Here is an 18,506-nt window from a genome sequence, read left to right as displayed (position 1 = left end):
TAAAGTCACCGTAGATAGAACAAAAATATAGGAATCTGGAAAGTAAGAATGCAAACAAGCAGAGAAATGACACGTTACACTCTCATGTCTACAGAGGAGTGATTTCTATCAAACTAAAGCCTATATCTGAACATGCTTCATGTTTTAAAAGAGATAAGAGAGAATTCTCTCTCAGTTTCAGCATATCATAAGATAATGAAAAACACATCTGGTACATCTTGATGATGAGAGGAAGAGAGAGAAAACACACACACAGACACACACACACACACACATACACACACACACACACACACATACACACAGTTACGGTGATAGGTTTTGATGGAAAGAGCCATTCTCAGCAAAGCGAGCTGATTTCACTCTTGCTACATCCCCATTTGCAACAAGCGTTGGACAGTCCCACTACCACATCCCTGCCCTTCCGATCCGAAGTGTGTGGAGCCTCCAGGATCTCCTCAGACATGAGGGAACGGGCGGGGCGACTGAACCGGGGCCCTTCCTGGACTTCACGGGCCAGGTCCAAAGAGTCCTGATCAGGTGCCTGGTGAAGTGGAGTCTCAGCTATGGTGCTCAGAGACCAGCCGTCAGCCGCTTCACTGTTCTCTGAACCAAAGGGATCCTGATACTGATCATCTGAAACACAAGTAAACAAGCAAGGAACAGGAAGGTCAATATTTCATCTGGTTTATTATTATTATTTTGTTGTTTGGTTTTTCCCCTCAAATGTTTCTGTCTGTACTTTGCATTTATCATATTCAAAGACAGACACACATCATGTTGTCTTAGACTCAGGAAAACTGAGTAACGCCTAATAAAACGTAATAAATCAGTGGTCTTAAAACTATATCGGTGAAACTGGAATTGTCATTGACGTAGGGATCCAAAACTTCATTTTAAAGCCAGACAAATGGAACAAAAACAGGAAGATAAGACACTGGTTTGCTTAGCGTTCTCCTCCAACTCACCTGTGCCAGTGACGGAGCGTCTCAGACGGGACCCTCCACAGGTGAAGATGACGGCACGGATGAACTCGCGACCGCACAGCTTAACGCCGTACGTGGGTCCGTCTAACCCCTCCACCCCGGCGATGAGCAGACACGCGGCTAACACGGCGGCTTTCCACATTACGAAGAACAGACGGATGACACACAGGTGAGGAGATGTACGGAGGAAGTAGGATGTCAAAAGGCCCGACGTCCGAGTGACAAAATGACAGGTCTTCAGTCCCTGTGGTTCAGGTTACCACGCTCTTTGTGGCCCCAAAAGCTGTGATTCTCCCAAAACCTCAGGATTCCCCTTTTATAGGGGGTTAGACCCTGATTGAGGCGGGTACCCAAAACCTGAGTATGTAGCAACCGCCCCCCCCCCCCCCCCCATCTCAAATAGAGAGCCAGATAGCTCAGTGACACGGGTGCTTTGACCTTTTCCGGAAACAATGCAGCCGCTCCCGAAGCCGGAATAATTAGTCTAACTCGTCTAGAATGGCAAGCTCGTGAGAAGGTGTGCAGTGGTAATTCATTTGGAAGAAAAAGGATCCGACTGAGTAAAAGTGCTTTTATTATTTTCTTTCCTTTTTTTTTTACATATCCGTAAAACACCCTTCTGTTAAATACACCGCTAGTTGGCAAATTTGTGGTGACACAGATAAAAGAAGGATATTTTAGAAAGTATTTTTCAGTTAAAAAAGTAAAAAAAAAACCCCAAAAACAACAACAACAATACATATGAATAGAATGAGAAAAGATTCATTGATGCGAACAAAAAATTTGAAGAGAAATCTTCATTACTACCACGACCAACAACAAAAACAACAGCAACAAAAATTATATGAGCACTGGTCCTAATTCCAAATTCATAACCTGTCCTAAATAACAAATAAAAACAAGTTACTGAAAAGAATCTCTAAATGTGTAATAACTCAGTTATAGTTTATTTCAGTATGTTATAAAAATGTACTGAAAAAAAAAAACACCTCTACAATTCATCTAATTGGTGTTACTGTATAAGGAAGAAGACATTATGACTCAAATATCCAACAGTACAAAAGAGAATTCTGAAAATACTGAAAATCACATAAAACAGCATAGCACAGCACACAAGGTGGTGTTGAATTAACTACAAAAACGAGTTGAAACGAAAACAGGACCATCAATAATGCATGATGGAAAAAAAGTAAACCAGACAAACTTTGCTTTCACTCTATACTATTTATAGAAATGTTAACTTTTGACACTCTAAACATTTCCCCCATACTTTAAAAAGAATTAGTATGACCTATTTTCACCTGTGCAGTTGTTTCACGTACTCTCAACTCTATCTGCTCAATCTCTTCACACACACACCCCCCCCCCCTTCTCTCTCTCTGTCTCTTTGTTACATTGACCCTTTTTGAGGTCAAAAAAGAGAGAGAAACTGTTTAATAATGGTTGAAATTACATCCGGCGTGTGGCATTTTCCAAGTGAGATAAGGAAGTCATGCAACATTTGGTGTCAGGTTTTTTTTTTTTCCTTGGTTATCTGTGTAACCACATACCAAAAGGTCACTCATCTCTCCAAAAATGACAATGGTATAATGAATATGTAATTAACACGATAGGATAACAATACCAACAACGTGGCATTTAGAGGGACGTTTGCAAAATGACACATTCTCGTGTTGTCACAAGGTGACTGGAGGAGGTTTAGGTCACAACACTACGAAAATGTCCCATGTTTTCTATTTTGTTTTATTAATCTTTAATTAGCGATCTGTAATGATTTTGGTATTCATGTATGCTATCTCTTTGTGTCTTATATTCTTCTGCTTGGTCAATGAATGAATGAATCAATGAATAAATAACAAATAGCCCACATAAATGCAAGGAGAACCTGCTGGGTAATGTAATAGATGTTTACTGGGTACAGGTTTGAAAAATTTAAAACGAATAAATGTGCTCAACAAAGTCTGTTATCTGGGGCACGTTACTTGATATATATGGGGTATTTCTTAACAAGGAAGGTGAACATACTTTCTGAGCTTAATGCTGATTAAGCAATCAAGGCCGAATAACCCCTTAGAGAACAACAGTTTCCACTTACAGTGTCTTTTGTTTTCAGAAGCTGCTTCAGCAAACTCCAGAGTTATTCTTTAACAAAACTCTTTAAGTTCGCTTCTCGCAGTATTAGACACTGTTGACGCAAAATTAGAGGTCACTGACCGAGTTTTACTCTTTGGCATACACAGCTGATCCGAAACTAGCTTTCCTCACCTCTTCTGTACTCCGTAAATCATAAGCAACATGTCTCAACTGACATGAGCTCGACAGAAAGAGGTACGGTATATTCTTGCCACTTACTCTGATCCTGGATCAGTGGTAAGGGGCAGTACGACAACCGTAAAATTCAGACGAATGAGAAGAAGTCTTTAAAATTGACAGATACGATGGACCTCTGGTAAAGAGACAACCTCTCGGTTGTCTGATTATTTCGACCAATCAGAGGGGACATAGGGCGGGAAGAAAACGGGTGGGTAGCAACAGTTGCCCCGGTGAGGACGAGGCGCCATAGCCACGGTAGCCCTGGCGACAAGAACCCAGCAACGAGAATCAACAACAACAGCCGGAATCCTTGGAAAAAATAAAAACAAAAAATACTGTTGGGAAATTCAGTCGGAATCAGAGGTGATCATCTATAAGTATTACATTACCGGTCATATTATATTTTAAGAGGAGTATGATTGATCGGACTGCTGTTGTTTTTACCGTATTATGCATCCGTGGCCATTAATAGCCACCTAGCCTGCTAGCAATAGCTAACTGTTTGGCTTGGTAGCTAATCTGAAAGTAGCAGGTACCAACGCATAGGGGACTGGCGAGCAGTGTATGAAACCTCACATCAAAACGGACGTTAACTGCCACCCTCCTGAAAAGCTGGTCGTTGTTATGACGATGTCAAATGCATGAGAGGTTGTACAAAATGGCGGGTGTTGTTAGCTACCAGGAATACATGAGTCTACGTACACATATCAGGCTGACACATATGCTAGTGTACAGAATATGCCACATGTTTATATCGTAACAATTTTCTGATGAACGTCTTCGACCAAATAACGTTACATAATCGTCTACCACTTCGTTTACTGATATAATATTAGAATATAGTTCTCGTTAGCTTGCTAGGGAACTAGACAGCAATGAAGGCAGGTGTACTAGTTATAAAAGTCAACTTCCTGAATCAAGCGTGTTCGAACATACAGAAGTACTGGAACTATCCAATATAGACCTAAAAATGTTCTGTCTGTTGGGTTTAAGTGGAGAGGAAAGCCACGCTAATTTAAATAGTAATATTGTAGGTTTATATGTTTTGACGATGAGCTGGTAAAAAAAAACATCGTTTACGGGGGCGGATTACTACTGTCATTGAGGTAGTTCTGCTTATGAGAGTTGGTGCGTCACGGACGGCTGTGAACGACCTTTGCCACAAACTAGGATATTATAGTGTAGTGTGAATGAATAAAAACAAACATTACGTCAACAAACATTTAATATAAATACAGTATTTCGAAACAGTGTTTCTTTTTTTTTTTAATTATATTCTCGCCATGCACTTGCTCATTGTCTGAAGGTCCCTCATGACGTTTTTCTGAAGTTGTCTTCACCCAGGTTTGATAGATAACCTACGGTTTTGTGTGCTTCTCTGTGTGGGTGCGAGTGTATAAAGTATTAACTGGTGCGTAACTTTAGTATACAGGAATGTGTCTTAGAGGAAGGCAAATAGCGAGCGCCAGTGCCCCCCGGGCTGACTATTTTAAAAATGTGGCCCATTTTGGTGAACAAAACCATTATGTTTTCCGCCCTTTAATAGGGAGATTTTTTTTCTAGACTAAAGGGACAAATAATAGCAAGTTCACAGTGACATACTTTTAAAAAAGATCACAGACAGGCATTCCTTGTTTGATTTTTTTTTAAAGATACTGACTTAGTACTTATGTTCAAGAGTCTGCAGTCATTGCCTTAGACATGGACCCTGATCACATTACAGGACATCCAATCCCTCCCCCATGTCTCTCTCTCCCCAGCTGTACCGCTGTTTGCTGCTGCAGGAAATTGAGCTGTTAGTGAATGGGCTAGTTATTATGCAAAGGGTCTCAAAAGCAAAAATAGCAACCCACTCTGATTTACTGTGTAGATAGATAGATAGATAGATAGATAGATAGACTGATTGATAAATCAGTACTTTATTGATTCCAGAGGGAGGGGGGTAGTGTCAACCGCATTTTGATAGTATGTTCCTCCTTCTGATAGACTTTTTTTTGTCTTCTTTCCTCTTTGCTAGTGACAAGTCTAGACTATCTTCATGGCAACTCCAGCCTATGTGGGGGAGCTGCAGCAGACCTCCCAGCCTCAAGCGGGCGCTGTGACAGTGACTACAGGGCAGGCTCCTGCAGCTGCAGCCCCACAGCAGTTCCTGACAGAGCTACAGACGACTGTAGCTTCAGCCTCGACTGCACCATCTGCAGAGCAAACCACACCCTCTCCTGCACAAGCACAGAAGACCACAACAGTTGTTGCTCAGACCACACCCCCACAAGCCCCACCCACCCAAACACAGTATGTCACAGCTGAGATTCAGAGTTCGCCGACGCAATCTGGCAATGCCCAGAGCACACCACAGTACATCGTTGTCACGGTTACTGGTAAGCCAGTCACCACAACAGAGGTCTTGAGAGTTTTCACAGTGTATTCATTCATATCCGATGTATTTATATGTGTCTGGAATATTAAGGCCTAACTGACAATATATGGTCAATAGATGCTCAGAGGTCTTATGGTTTTCTTCAAGAGTATTGTGTGTAAAATATTAGAGGATGTTTGATAGTGGAAAACAAAAGCCTGTCCCTGTGCCATTCCAAAGGTCAGTTTAGGTCAAAGTTTGGTTTTAGCGGATGTGGTTTTGTCTTGGTATCCTTTTGTAACATCCCTCTGCAGTGCACTTTCAGTCTTACTTCAAACCTCTCTTTCGCTCTCTCCTTCACTCTGTCCCTCTCTCTTTCTTCAGAGGGTTCTCTCCAGTCCAGTGATTCTGTATCTGACTCTAGTCCTCCACCAGCTGTCGTGCAGACTGGAGTTCCCACACAGGTTGTTCAACAGGTGCAGACAGCCCAGCAGGTACACTTCTCCTGGATAAACACGTGCAAACACAAAGATATGAGTAAATGTAACCGAAGACTCAAACACCGCACAAGCAGTAACACCAACACTGTACCATCACAACCCCTGTTAAATCATTATTACATAATCAAATGTAGATGTAAGTCTCTGTGATCACACACACACAGTGAATGGTGAGCAGTGAATTTCTCTTCTGCATTTAACCCATCCGACACACCAGTAGTGAACACATACACACCAGACACAGGAGCAGCGGGCAGCATTCCTTGCACCCGGGGGGGGGGGGGGCATTGGGGTTAAGTGCCTTGCCCAAGGGCACACAGCCACGGACGCCCTGGGAATCAATCCGACAACCCTTCGGTCACGAGCCCAGTTCTCTAACCTCTAGACCATGGCTGCCTATACCGCAACAAACATGAACCATGCAACCGTACACATATACTACCATCAAAACAAAACCATCAACTTTTACCCTGATACCAACACAAACAATCAATTCCAACACATAAACCAACAGAAACCATTAACCTCTTTGCATGTGCCAACACAAACCATCAAACTCTACATGTACAACAGTGCAATCTATGACCCTCTACACAAACACCAGCACAAAACCAAAAGAAGCAAAAATAGCTAGAGGAAGTTCAAAACGTTTTTCACTTGCGAAGTATTTTTTGGAATCTACACCACATATTGTGTTACATGAAGTGTGCTCTCACGTTAGTCTTCACTACCGCAATCCGTCGCCGCCCGTTAAAGAGGGTGGTATGAACCCAGGCATACACTACACACTACACACAAGGGTAATTTGGATTATCTCAAAATGTACCAGCCGTTTATACATTCATTATTTATCTTTAAGTGCTTTTGAGCAAACGGAGAAGAAGCGTTGCTGACTATAGAGGAGAGATGTGTTGACTCATAGGAGTTGTGTTGAATAAAACAGTAAAGAGTTCTGTTCTTTTCGGTCTGGTCGACCACATGGGATGGACAGTTAATTTCTGTTCATTCTCATTTTCCCCTCTCTTTTTCTTCTTTTTTAGCGTTCAGTCGTTCAAACTGCATCTCAGCCAGTGAAGACGGAGCAAACCGCTCAACTGGGTGTTACCAACTTACAGTCAGTACACCTGACCCAAGAGGTACACACAAAAACAAACACACACACACCCACACCGACGCACATACTCATGTATGCATACCTTCACATGAACAGGATGTCTTGGACATGTTTTTTTTTTGTTTGTTTGTTTTACACATTTGAGATGCAGTCAAACTCACACAACCTTAACATTTATCGACTCAAAAGCTACACAATGGTTTGTGTATGATTCTAAATAGATTTAGTTGAATTCCTTTCAAATACCAATGTTAGTAAAATATCTTCCCCATGGTTAGTTGCAGAGTTTGTGTAGCGGACAGAGAGAAAGGGATGAAGAGACAGGGAGAGAGAGAGAGACAGAAGTGTGGTCAGAACACAGGATGTCAGACAGACAAACAGACATGTTTGCGGATAGCTACTCTCAAGATCCAACAATTCTTCCACCACTTGCTAAGGAGCTACCCCCAATGTCTAGCTGTTACCCCTTCAGTCTCCCATTGGGTGTCCCCTCCTTTGCCCTCTCCATGCCAATGATGTCACTGAGCTGGGAGAGAGACATGCACCCTTACTCTACTGTTCCCATGGCAACAACAGCCCAGCCCTTCCTGTTTGAATCACCTGTGATCTGCAGAGTAGGTTGTCTGGTGCAGGAAAATAAAATAAAGAAAAACAAAATTAATAATATCCTAAAGATGGCTAAGGAGCCTGATGTAAGGATAAAAAGAAAGACCCCCCTTCACTCAAGAATCAACAGTTGTAATGGTGTAGGTTTTTTTTTTTTTTAAGATCATGAACAAAGGACATAACGCTTCAAATATGCCCTTCTTGGAAGTCTTACACCTTAAATTCAGATCCGCTTTGAAAAACCCCTGTAGGAGTATGTGAGAAACCAAAAGACATATTAGGGACATAAAGTAGAACAGCGGAGAGAAGTGAGAGAGTGAATCAGTTACTCATTGTGTGTGTGTGTGTGTGTGTGTGTGTGTTTGTTTTACAGGTGCAGCAGCAGCTCCAGCAGGTTCCAGTTCAGCATGTGTACACTAATCAGGTGCAGTATGTTGAGGGAGATGGAGAATCCAACTACACTACCAGCACCATGTGAGTTCACTCATCAGACTGAACTCAAGGGAGCAAATCATCTGTTAGTCACTTTGCTTCAAATCAGTTTCTATGTTAGAATAACTAGATGTCCTGAACGTGATTCTCCAGTAGTTTAACCCAAAACCAGTAGGAATATTGCTCTGGATTAAAACAGTTCTTGGAGAGAAACAAATATAGTATATACGTACAATTAAACACATCAGGGAATAGTGTTCCGGTTTTGGTCTTTGAGAAAACAACTGTCGATGTGACATTATCAGTGAACAGTGAACAGTTTGTGTTTTGAATCTGACTCGCGTAACTTAGCCCTGTTTCTGCTCCTCTCAGACGAACGGGCACTTTCCCATACTCCGAGACACCTCTTTACACCCAAACCACTGCCGCACCTTACTACGAAACTACATCTGCGTCGGGCGCTCAAGTTACAACACCCGGTACCCCGCTCACTGTCTCCGTGACAACCGGCTCCGCCGGAGTGTCCATGTTTGTGGCTGGGACGGGGCAGATCGTGGCAAATTCCGCTTCGGTTTCAGGAGCCACTACATCAGCGACGGCTGCCGCCGCGGCAAACGGCTCCGGGGAAGGAAGCGGCACTAACGGGGGAAGCGGCGGGAGCAGCTACGTGATTCAGGGCAGCTATATGTTAGGCAGCAGCAGCAGCAGCGGTGGAAGTACCAACAGCCAAAGCTACACTCACAATGCTCGCGCCTCCCCGGCCACTGTGAGTATTAGCGAGGGAGAAGAGAATAGCGTGCCGTCGGCAGACAAAAAGGTATGATGACACAAAATAGAATCGAAAAAAAAAAAAAAAGACGCCAAATGTCATATTCTCTCTACGTTCTTATCTCCTCGCCTCATGACATCGGTGCTGTGATGTCGAGGACTGTCCTTTCAACGCTAGTGATGTCATCGGTCTGTTTCACCACCCACGAGAGAGCACAGTGAAAGAACAGATTGACTCTATGTAGTTCGGTAATTGAAGCCGAACCTGCCTTAAAAACCGTTATCTAGAAATTTGTTTGCCCTTTGTTCAGTCCAGTGTGTCATGATACGAGAAATGACAGCACTACCCTATAAGTGACCTGTAGCCAGTCTTTGACTGTGCTGTCATCCTCACTGTAATCGACATACAACTCAAATCACGACTTCATCTCGTTTCATATCATAACTGTGCATGAATTTTGAAACACCACTAGAACTTATTACTCATATCTGCGAATCTTATCACATTCACCAAATTTATATTTATGCATAAATTCGTCTGAGAAATGTTTGTTGCGTCCAGTTTCCCCCAGTTGTACTTGTGATATTTTCCCGACATTTCATTCGATTTTTTTAAAGGTCACGTTTCATTACATACCCAGATTGTACGCCACGGCACGCTGAATGTATACATGTATGTGTGTGTGTGTGTGCGCGCGCGTGCTCTTACGTGTTTGCTTGCTTGGACATTGTCTTGTATACACAATGTGTCTTAGCAAAAATTCGAAGTGGTTCTCAAACTTTCTCCCACCATCCTCAAACAACAATACCAGTCTGTCTGGAAGCTCCAAATCTACCATTAAAACAGTAGTTTAATCAGGACAGTGCAGTACAATATAAACTAAAACTAGATGGTTTGATGATGACTGCCTCCAACGAAAATGAGTCGAAATATTGCTAAAATAGCCAAATCAAAATTATTTACTGCATTTAAAAGACATCCTACAATCTTGGAGATGTCTGGGGAAGTCTGGACCAAAGTTTGGGAAACCCTCTGTCATTGTGCGTGTAGATGTTACATTTGCATTTAGATTATATTTTAGTGTATGTGTGTGTATTGTGTCCAGTTTTGTGCATTAGTTTGTCTGTACTAAACTGTTTTTTTTTTTTTAAAGTATTGTGTGTGTGTGTGAATGTGTGCAAGTGATGAATTTATGTGCGTGCGTGAATGTCAGCTTGTGTGTGATTGTGTGTGTGTGTGTGTGTGTGTGTGTGCTCACACACCTCCCCAGCGTCTCTGCTCTCTGTGCTGAGTGTGTGTTGTGTGGCTATGTGTGTCTCATCTCCACAGCTCTCCTCTGGTCCTCAGGTCCAGTGGTTGTTGGATAACTATGAGACAGCAGAAGGGGTGAGTTTGCCGCGCTCCACTCTCTACTGTCATTACCTACTGCACTGCCAGGAACAGAAACTAGAGCCGGTTAACGCCGCGTCGTTCGGCAAACTCATCCGCTCTGTCTTCATGGGGCTAAGGACGCGACGCCTGGGAACGCGGTGAGAGAGAGAGAGAGAGAGAGATACATGCAATGCACATGCACAGATATACTATCAGAGAAAATCAGGCACATGGAATGAATGCACAGATAAGCATCCCCATACGATTACGCACGCTAAAGTCAAACCTGATCATTGCAATTCATATGAGTGCGTCTTTCCCTCTCGGTCAAAACCATTTTTCCGCTGATTTTGAAGATGATAGGAATGCATTTCGAGAAAAAGAAAAACATTTAAAAAAAAAAGAAAAATGAAGAGACTCAGCACCTTCTCTGTCTGTTGTTACCGTAAAGCTTCCTTCATCTGACGGCCAAAATTGTGAATCAAAAAAAACCTCACTCACTTTAGCAGTCTCGGGGGTTTTCATCAAACTACACTGAAATTAGTGTGTCAACCTCAAACTTCATTTCTCCTCATGAATTATGGAACTCATGAAAGCATTAGAACAGGTGGCGCTTTTTAATTTCATTGCTGTTGGCCACAACCGCCAAATAATGACATGGAAACAGCTAGTATTATTCAGTTTGTTTTGTCTTTTAAAAAGAAAGCTCTGGTAAATGGCTGTAATCAGAGATGTAGCCTGTTCCAGGCCAACGCACAAGCATTAGAGCGTTATCCTTCGCTGTAATACACTTTATATTCTTTTGGTGAATTTTGGGTGAATTTAAGTGTTGTAAGCCGTTGTTAATGTATTGAATTTTCATATAGCTCTAATGACTGGATGGGTTTTGAAGAGCACAGCTGCATTTTTAAGATGTTTTTCATGAAATGTTTGGCTGCTTTTGCACATCCACCCAATTCCAGTGAAGAACTCCGACACACATTATCAGCTTGGGATTCACGCAGTAGTGGGCAGCACTTTGGCCGCCTCTTATCACACACGCGCACAAATACACAGACGCACAAACACACAGACAGGCCTAATATCCCTGTGTTTACTGGTATCAAGTGGGATGAACACTGAGTTTAGTGCAAATATTTGTGGCCGTGAATGAGTTGTGCTGTGCTCCGTGGTCCTCAGGGTAACTCGTTCACAAAGTAGATATTAAAGCAGATGCTAGTCCTTTACCGTATGCACTCTGACTTCATCAACTATTTAAGACTGTGAGAAAACATACAGAATGTAAGATGAGTATAGGCTCAAGTGGATTAGTTTTTGGTCCACTACATTAGACACTCATGGAGGATTTATAGGGAGTATTTCTGTGTGTGTGTGTGCGTGTGTGTGTTTCAGAGGGAACTCCAAGTACCATTACTATGGACTTAGGATCAAAGCCAGCTCCTCTCTGGTCAGACTAATGGAAGACCAACAGCATTTGGCTATGAGGCAACAGCCTTTCTCACAAAAACAGAGGTGATAACTACATCTCTCTAGGTCTTTCTGTCTTTCCATATACCTCGCTCACGCTTTCTAATTTTCTTTTTCCCCATCTCGTTCGGGCTCTCTCTTCATCAACTCATCCTTCCCTTTTTTTCTTTCTTTCATTTCTGTCTGTTCCTGTCTTCCTGTCACTTATCTTTTTTTTTTTTTTTGGGTCAAGCCCCTCTCTGTTTCACAGTCCTCTGTCAACTGAGCTTTCTATTCCTGTTTCACTCTGTCCTTTCACCTCTCCTGTCTCACACCTCAGTCCTCATACCGCGATCCCTGTTTACTCTGAATGACTATTGGTCAGTCCATCTGACTGTCAGCTCTCATGCCCCGTCCTCTGCAGGTTGAAGCCCGTACAGAAAGTAGAGGGGATGACCAATGGGATGTCTTCGGGGGCGGGGCAGCAGCAACAGCAGCAGGGTTCAAGTACATCTGACATCAGTGCTCAAGTGCAGCATTACCAGCAGTTCTTGGGTTAGTGAAGACTTCTGTCCATGTGTTAGACGATGTGAAGCAACTCACGGGTATTATATTATATGAATATATATATATTAAATTTGATTAGCGAAGGCTCTTATTCAAAAATTTCCAACAATTATGTTAAAAGGAAGATTTATAGAAGCACAGTTTTTGCCTCCTTTCAGGAGATTTCTCATAAGTCAGCCCCTTCATTCGTAATAGCAACAGTTTGGTACATGTCAAAGCAACACAAACCGTTGGAGATTAGGAAAAACAATGGGGATTTATGTAAATGAAAAAAAAAAAAAAAAGACACACAAAGCAAATCTAAACGGATCAGAATTACGCAAGTGCTTTGGCAAACATCTGAACCTTTGTTGACAGAACCAGGTCAACACAAATATAACAATCCCTAAAGGAAGTCGATAAACGGAGAACCAGAATCGGGCACGCGAAACGTAAAACCGGCAAGACAAAACGAGACTCCTTGACATTGTCAGTGGAACAAACGGTAGGGATTAGAAGGAAAAAAAAAACCTCACCGTAATGAACTGGGCTTATAAATACAGACAGAGAAAGAGCTGAAGGAACAAGGTAAGACCTGGTGGAAATTTCCATTCTTTTGCAGTCAACAGCCCTGTCTCTGTTTCCCTGCCCACAGATGCATCTCGCGCTCTCCCAGACTTCCCTGATATAGAGTTACAGGGGAAACCTCTTCCAGAAGGCATAGAGTTGGACCACATCAAGAGTTTCCAGCTGCTCTATAGGGAACATTGTGAGGTACCTGCTCGCTGCCTGTCGCTCTCTCTTTGTGTTTGTCTTTCTGTCTTGTCACTGTTGACCTGTTGTGTTGTCTTTTTTTTTTTTTTTAAATCTACTTCTGTTTGTCTGTCTCTTGTCTGTCAACACCCCCCCCCCCCCCCCCCCCCCCCCCCCCGCCCCATCTGGTCAAACTATCTGTTAGCTCTGTCTCATTCTCTGTATGTTTTGTCTGTCTCTCTCTTTTCAACTGTCTCACTGTCAGTTATTTTGCTGTTCCACTTGTTTTTCTCTTTTTGATTTAATGCTTTTTTGAGAGAAGATTTATCATTCTTTTTTTTGTTGTTGTTGTCGTTGTAAATGTTCAAAGTTGTATAGTGTGACACTCAGTTTTAATGTGATGTCTGTAGGCTATTCTGGATGTGATGGTGAATTTGCAGTTCACTTTGGTGGAGACGCTGTGGAAGACATTCTGGAGGTTCAGCGAGAGCCAATCAGGCGACACGGGAACACTGGCCGTGTAAGCGGGGCGTTAGGGTTCAAAGGTCACCGTGAACCTGAAGGGTTTTAGTTTTGCCCCAGTGTTCGCATGGGTTAGAGTTTCAGCGACTGGTTTGTGTCTTTTGCTCCGCAGACACAATGAGTCAGAGAAGCGTCTGCCCAAATCGTGCCTGGTTCTGCTGTGTAAGTATGATCCAGTCCTGCGCTGGAGTCGTGACTGCGACAACACACTGTACCAGAGCCTAGTGGAGATCCTCATCCCAGACGTACTGAGACCCATACCCAGTGAGTCACACAACACCACACAACGCTACACGACTCTACACAACACTCCACGACTCTACACAACTCTACAAAAACTCTACACAAATCTCCTCATTACTATACAACACGCTGTACCAGAGCCTAGTGGAGATCCTCATCCCAGACGTACTGAGACCCATACCCAGTGAGTCACACAACAACACACAACGCTACACGACTCTACACAACACTCCACGACTCTAGACAACTCTACAAAAACTCTACACAAATCTCCTCATTACTATACAACACGCTGTACCAGAGCCTAGTGGAGATCCTCATCCCAGACGTACTGAGACCCATACCCAGTGAGTCACACAACACCACACAACGCTACACGACTCTACACAACACTCCACGACTCTACACAACTCTACAAAAACTCTACACAAATCTCCTCATTACTATACAACACGCTGTACCAGAGCCTAGTGGAGATCCTCATCCCAGACGTACTGAGACCCATACCCAGTGAGTCACACAACACTACACGACGCTACACAACTCTACACAACTCTACAAAAACTCTTCACAGCTCTCCACATTACTACACAAGACGCTGCACTAGAGCCTAGTGGAGATCGAGACCCCAGACATACTCAGACTTTTGCTCAGTGTGTTCTAACTCTCCACAACTGTATTCAACACTATGCAACACTTTACACAACTCTACACATCACTATGTAACTCAACATAGCACAACATACCAGAGCTTAGCGGATGTACCCATATCAGACAGACCCATACCCAGTGAGTTACACAACACTACACAACTCTGTACAACTCTAGACAAGTACACTGCTCTACAGAGCCGTGTACATCTCTACACAGCTCTACACAACACACTGTGCTAAAGCTTATACCCAAGAGTTCCTTATGTCAGATGTACTGAGACCTGTACTAATGAGTTACACAACCCTGTGTAACTCTGCATAGCACCATAGGAGTCTGCACAATATTGTAAAACACGATACAACACCATAAAATTCTACATATCACTATACATGATACTTTACCAGAGCCCAGCGGAGTGGTCCCCATGTAAGACGTATTCATTGAGTTACAAAACACTACACAGCACAACACTGGACAACACAATATCTTCTAACTGTTTGTCGTTCTCTCTCTCTCTCTTTCTCTCTCTCTCTCCCTCTCTCTCTCTCTCTCTCTTTCTCTCTATCTCTCTCTCTTTCTTTCTTGCTGTCTTGCTTGTTCTCTTTCTCTCTCTCTTCCTCTGGAGGTGCCTTAACTCAAGCCATCCGTAACTTTGCTAAGAGTCTGGAGAGCTGGCTCACTAACGCCATGATGAACATTCCGGAAGAGATGGTCCGCATCAAGGTACCAGTGCATGCGTTGTGTTTGTTCGCGCGCGCGAGCGTGTGTGTGGGTCGTGTGTGTGCAAACGCGTTTGTGGTCGTGCATGCGTCCACACATTCGTGTGTTCACAAAAGGGCTTGTTCCTCCTCCCTTGACTCCTCTTCGTCGCGCTCCTCTTCCTCAGGTGACGTGCGCGAACGCGTTTGCCCAGACTTTGCGTCGGTACACCTCTCTGAACCACCTGGCCCAGGCCGCCCGGGCCGTGCTCCAGAACACGGCTCAGATCAACCAGATGCTCAGCGATCTCAACCGCGTCGATTTCGCCAACGTACAGGTCCGTGCGCGTGCGTTTGCATCGAGAGCTACAAAACACACAGCATCATCTGTCACAGACTTATCTGATCTGTGCGTTGTGGCAACGGAGAAGTACTTCTGTCTCTGTTGGTTCTGCCGCAGTGGTTGGTTTACCTGTTGATATACAAGAGTAGGACAAATGTTGTTTGCTTTGAGTGATTTCAGAGGTGTGAAAATGAGAAGATCAGTGGTGATGTGATAGTGACACTCCTGGTTTGTTTTCTATGTTTTGTTCTTCCTTCTCTGTCTCGGTCTGTCTGTCTGTCTGTCTGTCTTTCTTCCTTTCTCTCTCTCCCTCTCTCTCCCTCTCTCTCTCTCTTTCTCTCTCTTTGTTTCTCCTTCCTTTCCATCTTCCCTTTATTATTCCCAGGAGCAGGCCTCGTGGGTGTGTCGTTGTGAAGACAGGGTGGTACAAAGGTTGGAACAGGACTTTAAAGTCACTCTTCAGCAGCAGAATTCTTTAGAACAGTGGGCTGCCTGGCTTGACGGTGTTGTCTCCCAGGTCCTAAAGCCCTACCAGTCCAGTGCTGCCTTCCCAAAGGCAGCTAAACTCTTCCTGCTAAAATGGTCTTTCTACAGGTGGGTCATTTAAACTCAAAACACACATGCAGGCGCAGACACACACACACACACACACACACACACACACAGAGCTTTGTTCCCTGGTCAGTGGATCATCCACTGCTTTTGAGTGATGGGACATAAGATCCAAAAGGTCTGTCAGTTTATTTATGTTTATTTATGTTTTAGTAGTGCTTTCAGGTGTAACCAAAAGCAAAAACAAAATAAATTGCAAATAGACTCACAACAGTAAAGACTTGCCACCATAAAAATGAATGGAAAAGAAGCCAGCGCAACCAAAAGAAACTAAAAAACTCTTTCTCTCTCTTTCTCTCTCTCTATTTCTCTGTTTGTCTCTCTCTCTCTCTGTCTCTCTCTCTCTTTCTCTTTCTCTTTCTCTCTCTCTCTCTCTCTCTCTCTGTAGCTCCATGGTGATCAGGGATCTGACCTTGCGCAGTGCGGCCAGTTTTGGGTCTTTCCATCTGATCAGACTCCTGTATGATGAATACATGTATTACCTCATTGAACACAGAGTCGCCCAGGCTAAAGGAGAAACACCTATCGCTGTTATGGGAGAGGTACGCACACACACACACAGGCGCACGCGTGCACGCACACACACACACGCACACACACATACACACACACACACACACCCATGCACACACCCACGCACACTGAGTCACCCAGACTAAAGGAGAAACACCTATCACTGTTATAGGAGAGGTATGCACACACACACACACAGACACACACACACACACACACCCATGCACACTGAGTCACCCAGGCTAAAGGATAAACACCTATCCCTGTTATAGGACAGGCGCCCACGCATACACACACACACATGCATATACACACGCACACACACGCGCACACACACACACCTACATTAATATTTATATCTCAATGGGGAATTCCCACTGACTCCCACTTTACTGTAACTGAAGAACCGTGTTCCTTACCTTAACCCTGACCTTTACCTTAACCCTGACCTTTACCTTAACCCTGACCACAGAGACTCTGACCCTCACCTATGGTGTTTTCTCTTTCACCAAAAACAACAGTATCTCATAGAAAACATGGATCACAAAAACATGGCACACACACACACACACACGCACACACACACACTCACTCACACAAAGAGCTGCGACAGAGAGCTTTCAGTCGCTTTTGCCTTACGGTAAATGTGATGTCTGTCAAGAAACACCTGATTACGCCTGATAAGGAGTTTGACTGGAAAACAGTGTGTGTGTGTGTATGTTAGTTCTGTGTAACTGTGAGATAAAGTTTTTACCGTATGTGGTTTGACCTGTTCCTTTTTCCCTTTTTAAGTTTGCCAGTTTGGGCCGCAGTTTGAACCCACTGGACCCTGACAAAGGTACAGCGTCTACACACGCGCTTACACGTATAATAAAAGAAACGTCATTTCTGATTTCTCTGTTTCTTAACGACCTCTGCTTTTTACTCTGTGTGTGCGTGTGTGTGTTACAGAAGAAGAGGAGGAGGAAGAAGAGGAGAGCGATGAAGATCAGGAACTGTCTATGCCCTCTGATGCTGTTGGGCTTGGGGAGGAGTCTTTGGAGCCTCCCGCCAAACTGGCCCGAACAGACCAGAGAGTTCTGTTTAGCACTGGATCTACAGAGAACTGAAATAACAACACGCGCACACACGCACACACACACACACACACACACACACTTATACAGAGATACATGCACATATGCACACCTACAAAGGTTAAATGCACATATACTTGAACATGCTCACTAACGCATACACAACACTTTTGAACAGACGCATAAACACACATGCACAAACACATGCACGGGCGCACACACTTAAACACACGCACAGATTATCGCAGTACTCACATACTGTGTGCTGCTGCACATGTTCGCACGCATTCGAGCGCACACACACATACATTCAGACACGCTGATACACACAAGGACACTAAGAGCCTTGGATATGAGCACATAGCACATCATCAAATGAAACTTCAGCATGGAAACACTCTCACACACACACACACACACACACACTCTCACACCCATGCACACACACTCTCACACACACACACACACACACATACACACCATACGTGCTGCATTTGTCTGACTTGCTGTTGTCAGACCAATCCTACTGTATATAGGAGGGCGTCTCAACCCCACCCACCCGAAAAAAAAGGAGCCATGACTTTCCTGAGACTGACATGGAATCTGCCAATCAGAACAGTCCCGAAAAAACAAAACAAAAACAAAGAAACAAA

At 43.6% G+C, this 18,506-nt stretch overlaps 2 protein-coding genes across 2 annotated transcripts; one reads left to right on the top strand and one right to left on the bottom strand.

Annotated features, from left to right (window-relative positions):
* Positions 1-340: 340 nt before the first annotated feature.
* rln3a (relaxin 3a) lies at positions 341-1,128 on the bottom strand. The gene is made up of 2 exons (XM_030794016.1): positions 969-1,128; positions 341-636 (listed from the first exon to the last, which is right to left on the bottom strand). Exons 1-2 carry the CDS (start codon positions 1,126-1,128, stop codon positions 341-343), a joined length of 456 nt encoding a protein of 151 aa, XP_030649876.1.
* A 2,492-nt stretch (positions 1,129-3,620) lies between these two features.
* Positions 3,621-18,269, top strand: rfx1a (regulatory factor X, 1a (influences HLA class II expression)). Its single transcript, XM_030793409.1, has 18 exons — positions 3,621-3,662; positions 5,317-5,677; positions 6,040-6,149; positions 7,196-7,291; positions 8,249-8,349; positions 8,680-9,124; positions 10,406-10,605; positions 11,840-11,959; positions 12,318-12,448; positions 13,095-13,213; positions 13,603-13,712; positions 13,827-13,978; positions 15,237-15,334; positions 15,498-15,647; positions 16,038-16,246; positions 16,653-16,806; positions 17,570-17,615; positions 17,729-18,269. Exons 2-18 carry the CDS (start codon positions 5,338-5,340, stop codon positions 17,884-17,886), a joined length of 2,739 nt encoding a protein of 912 aa, XP_030649269.1. The 5' UTR covers positions 3,621-3,662; positions 5,317-5,337; the 3' UTR covers positions 17,887-18,269.
* Positions 18,270-18,506: the final 237 nt, after the last annotated feature.

Source organism: Chanos chanos, chromosome 16 (assembly GCF_902362185.1).
Source record: "Chanos chanos chromosome 16, fChaCha1.1, whole genome shotgun sequence".
Lineage (NCBI taxonomy): Eukaryota > Metazoa > Chordata > Actinopteri > Gonorynchiformes > Chanidae > Chanos > Chanos chanos.
This window is presented reverse-complemented; position numbering and strand designations above follow the sequence as displayed.

What these genes read in the sequence shown, in the direction of transcription:
- rln3a (XM_030794016.1), bottom strand. Translation starts at nt 1,128, where the DNA reads ATGTGGAAAGCCGCCGTGTTAGCCGCGTGTCTGCTCATCGCCGGGGTG. An exon ending in ACGCTCCGTCACTGGCACAG is followed by an intron (nt 637 to 968) that starts GTGAGTTGGAGG and finishes CTTGTGTTTCAG; the next exon opens with ATGATCAGTATCAGGATCCC.
- rfx1a (XM_030793409.1), top strand. Translation starts at nt 5,338, where the DNA reads ATGGCAACTCCAGCCTATGTGGGGGAGCTGCAGCAGACCTCCCAGCCT. An exon ending in CAGTACACCTGACCCAAGAG is followed by an intron (nt 7,292 to 8,248) that starts GTACACACAAAA and finishes TTTGTTTTACAG; the next exon opens with GTGCAGCAGCAGCTCCAGCA. An exon ending in TCTATAGGGAACATTGTGAG is followed by an intron (nt 13,214 to 13,602) that starts GTACCTGCTCGC and finishes TGATGTCTGTAG; the next exon opens with GCTATTCTGGATGTGATGGT.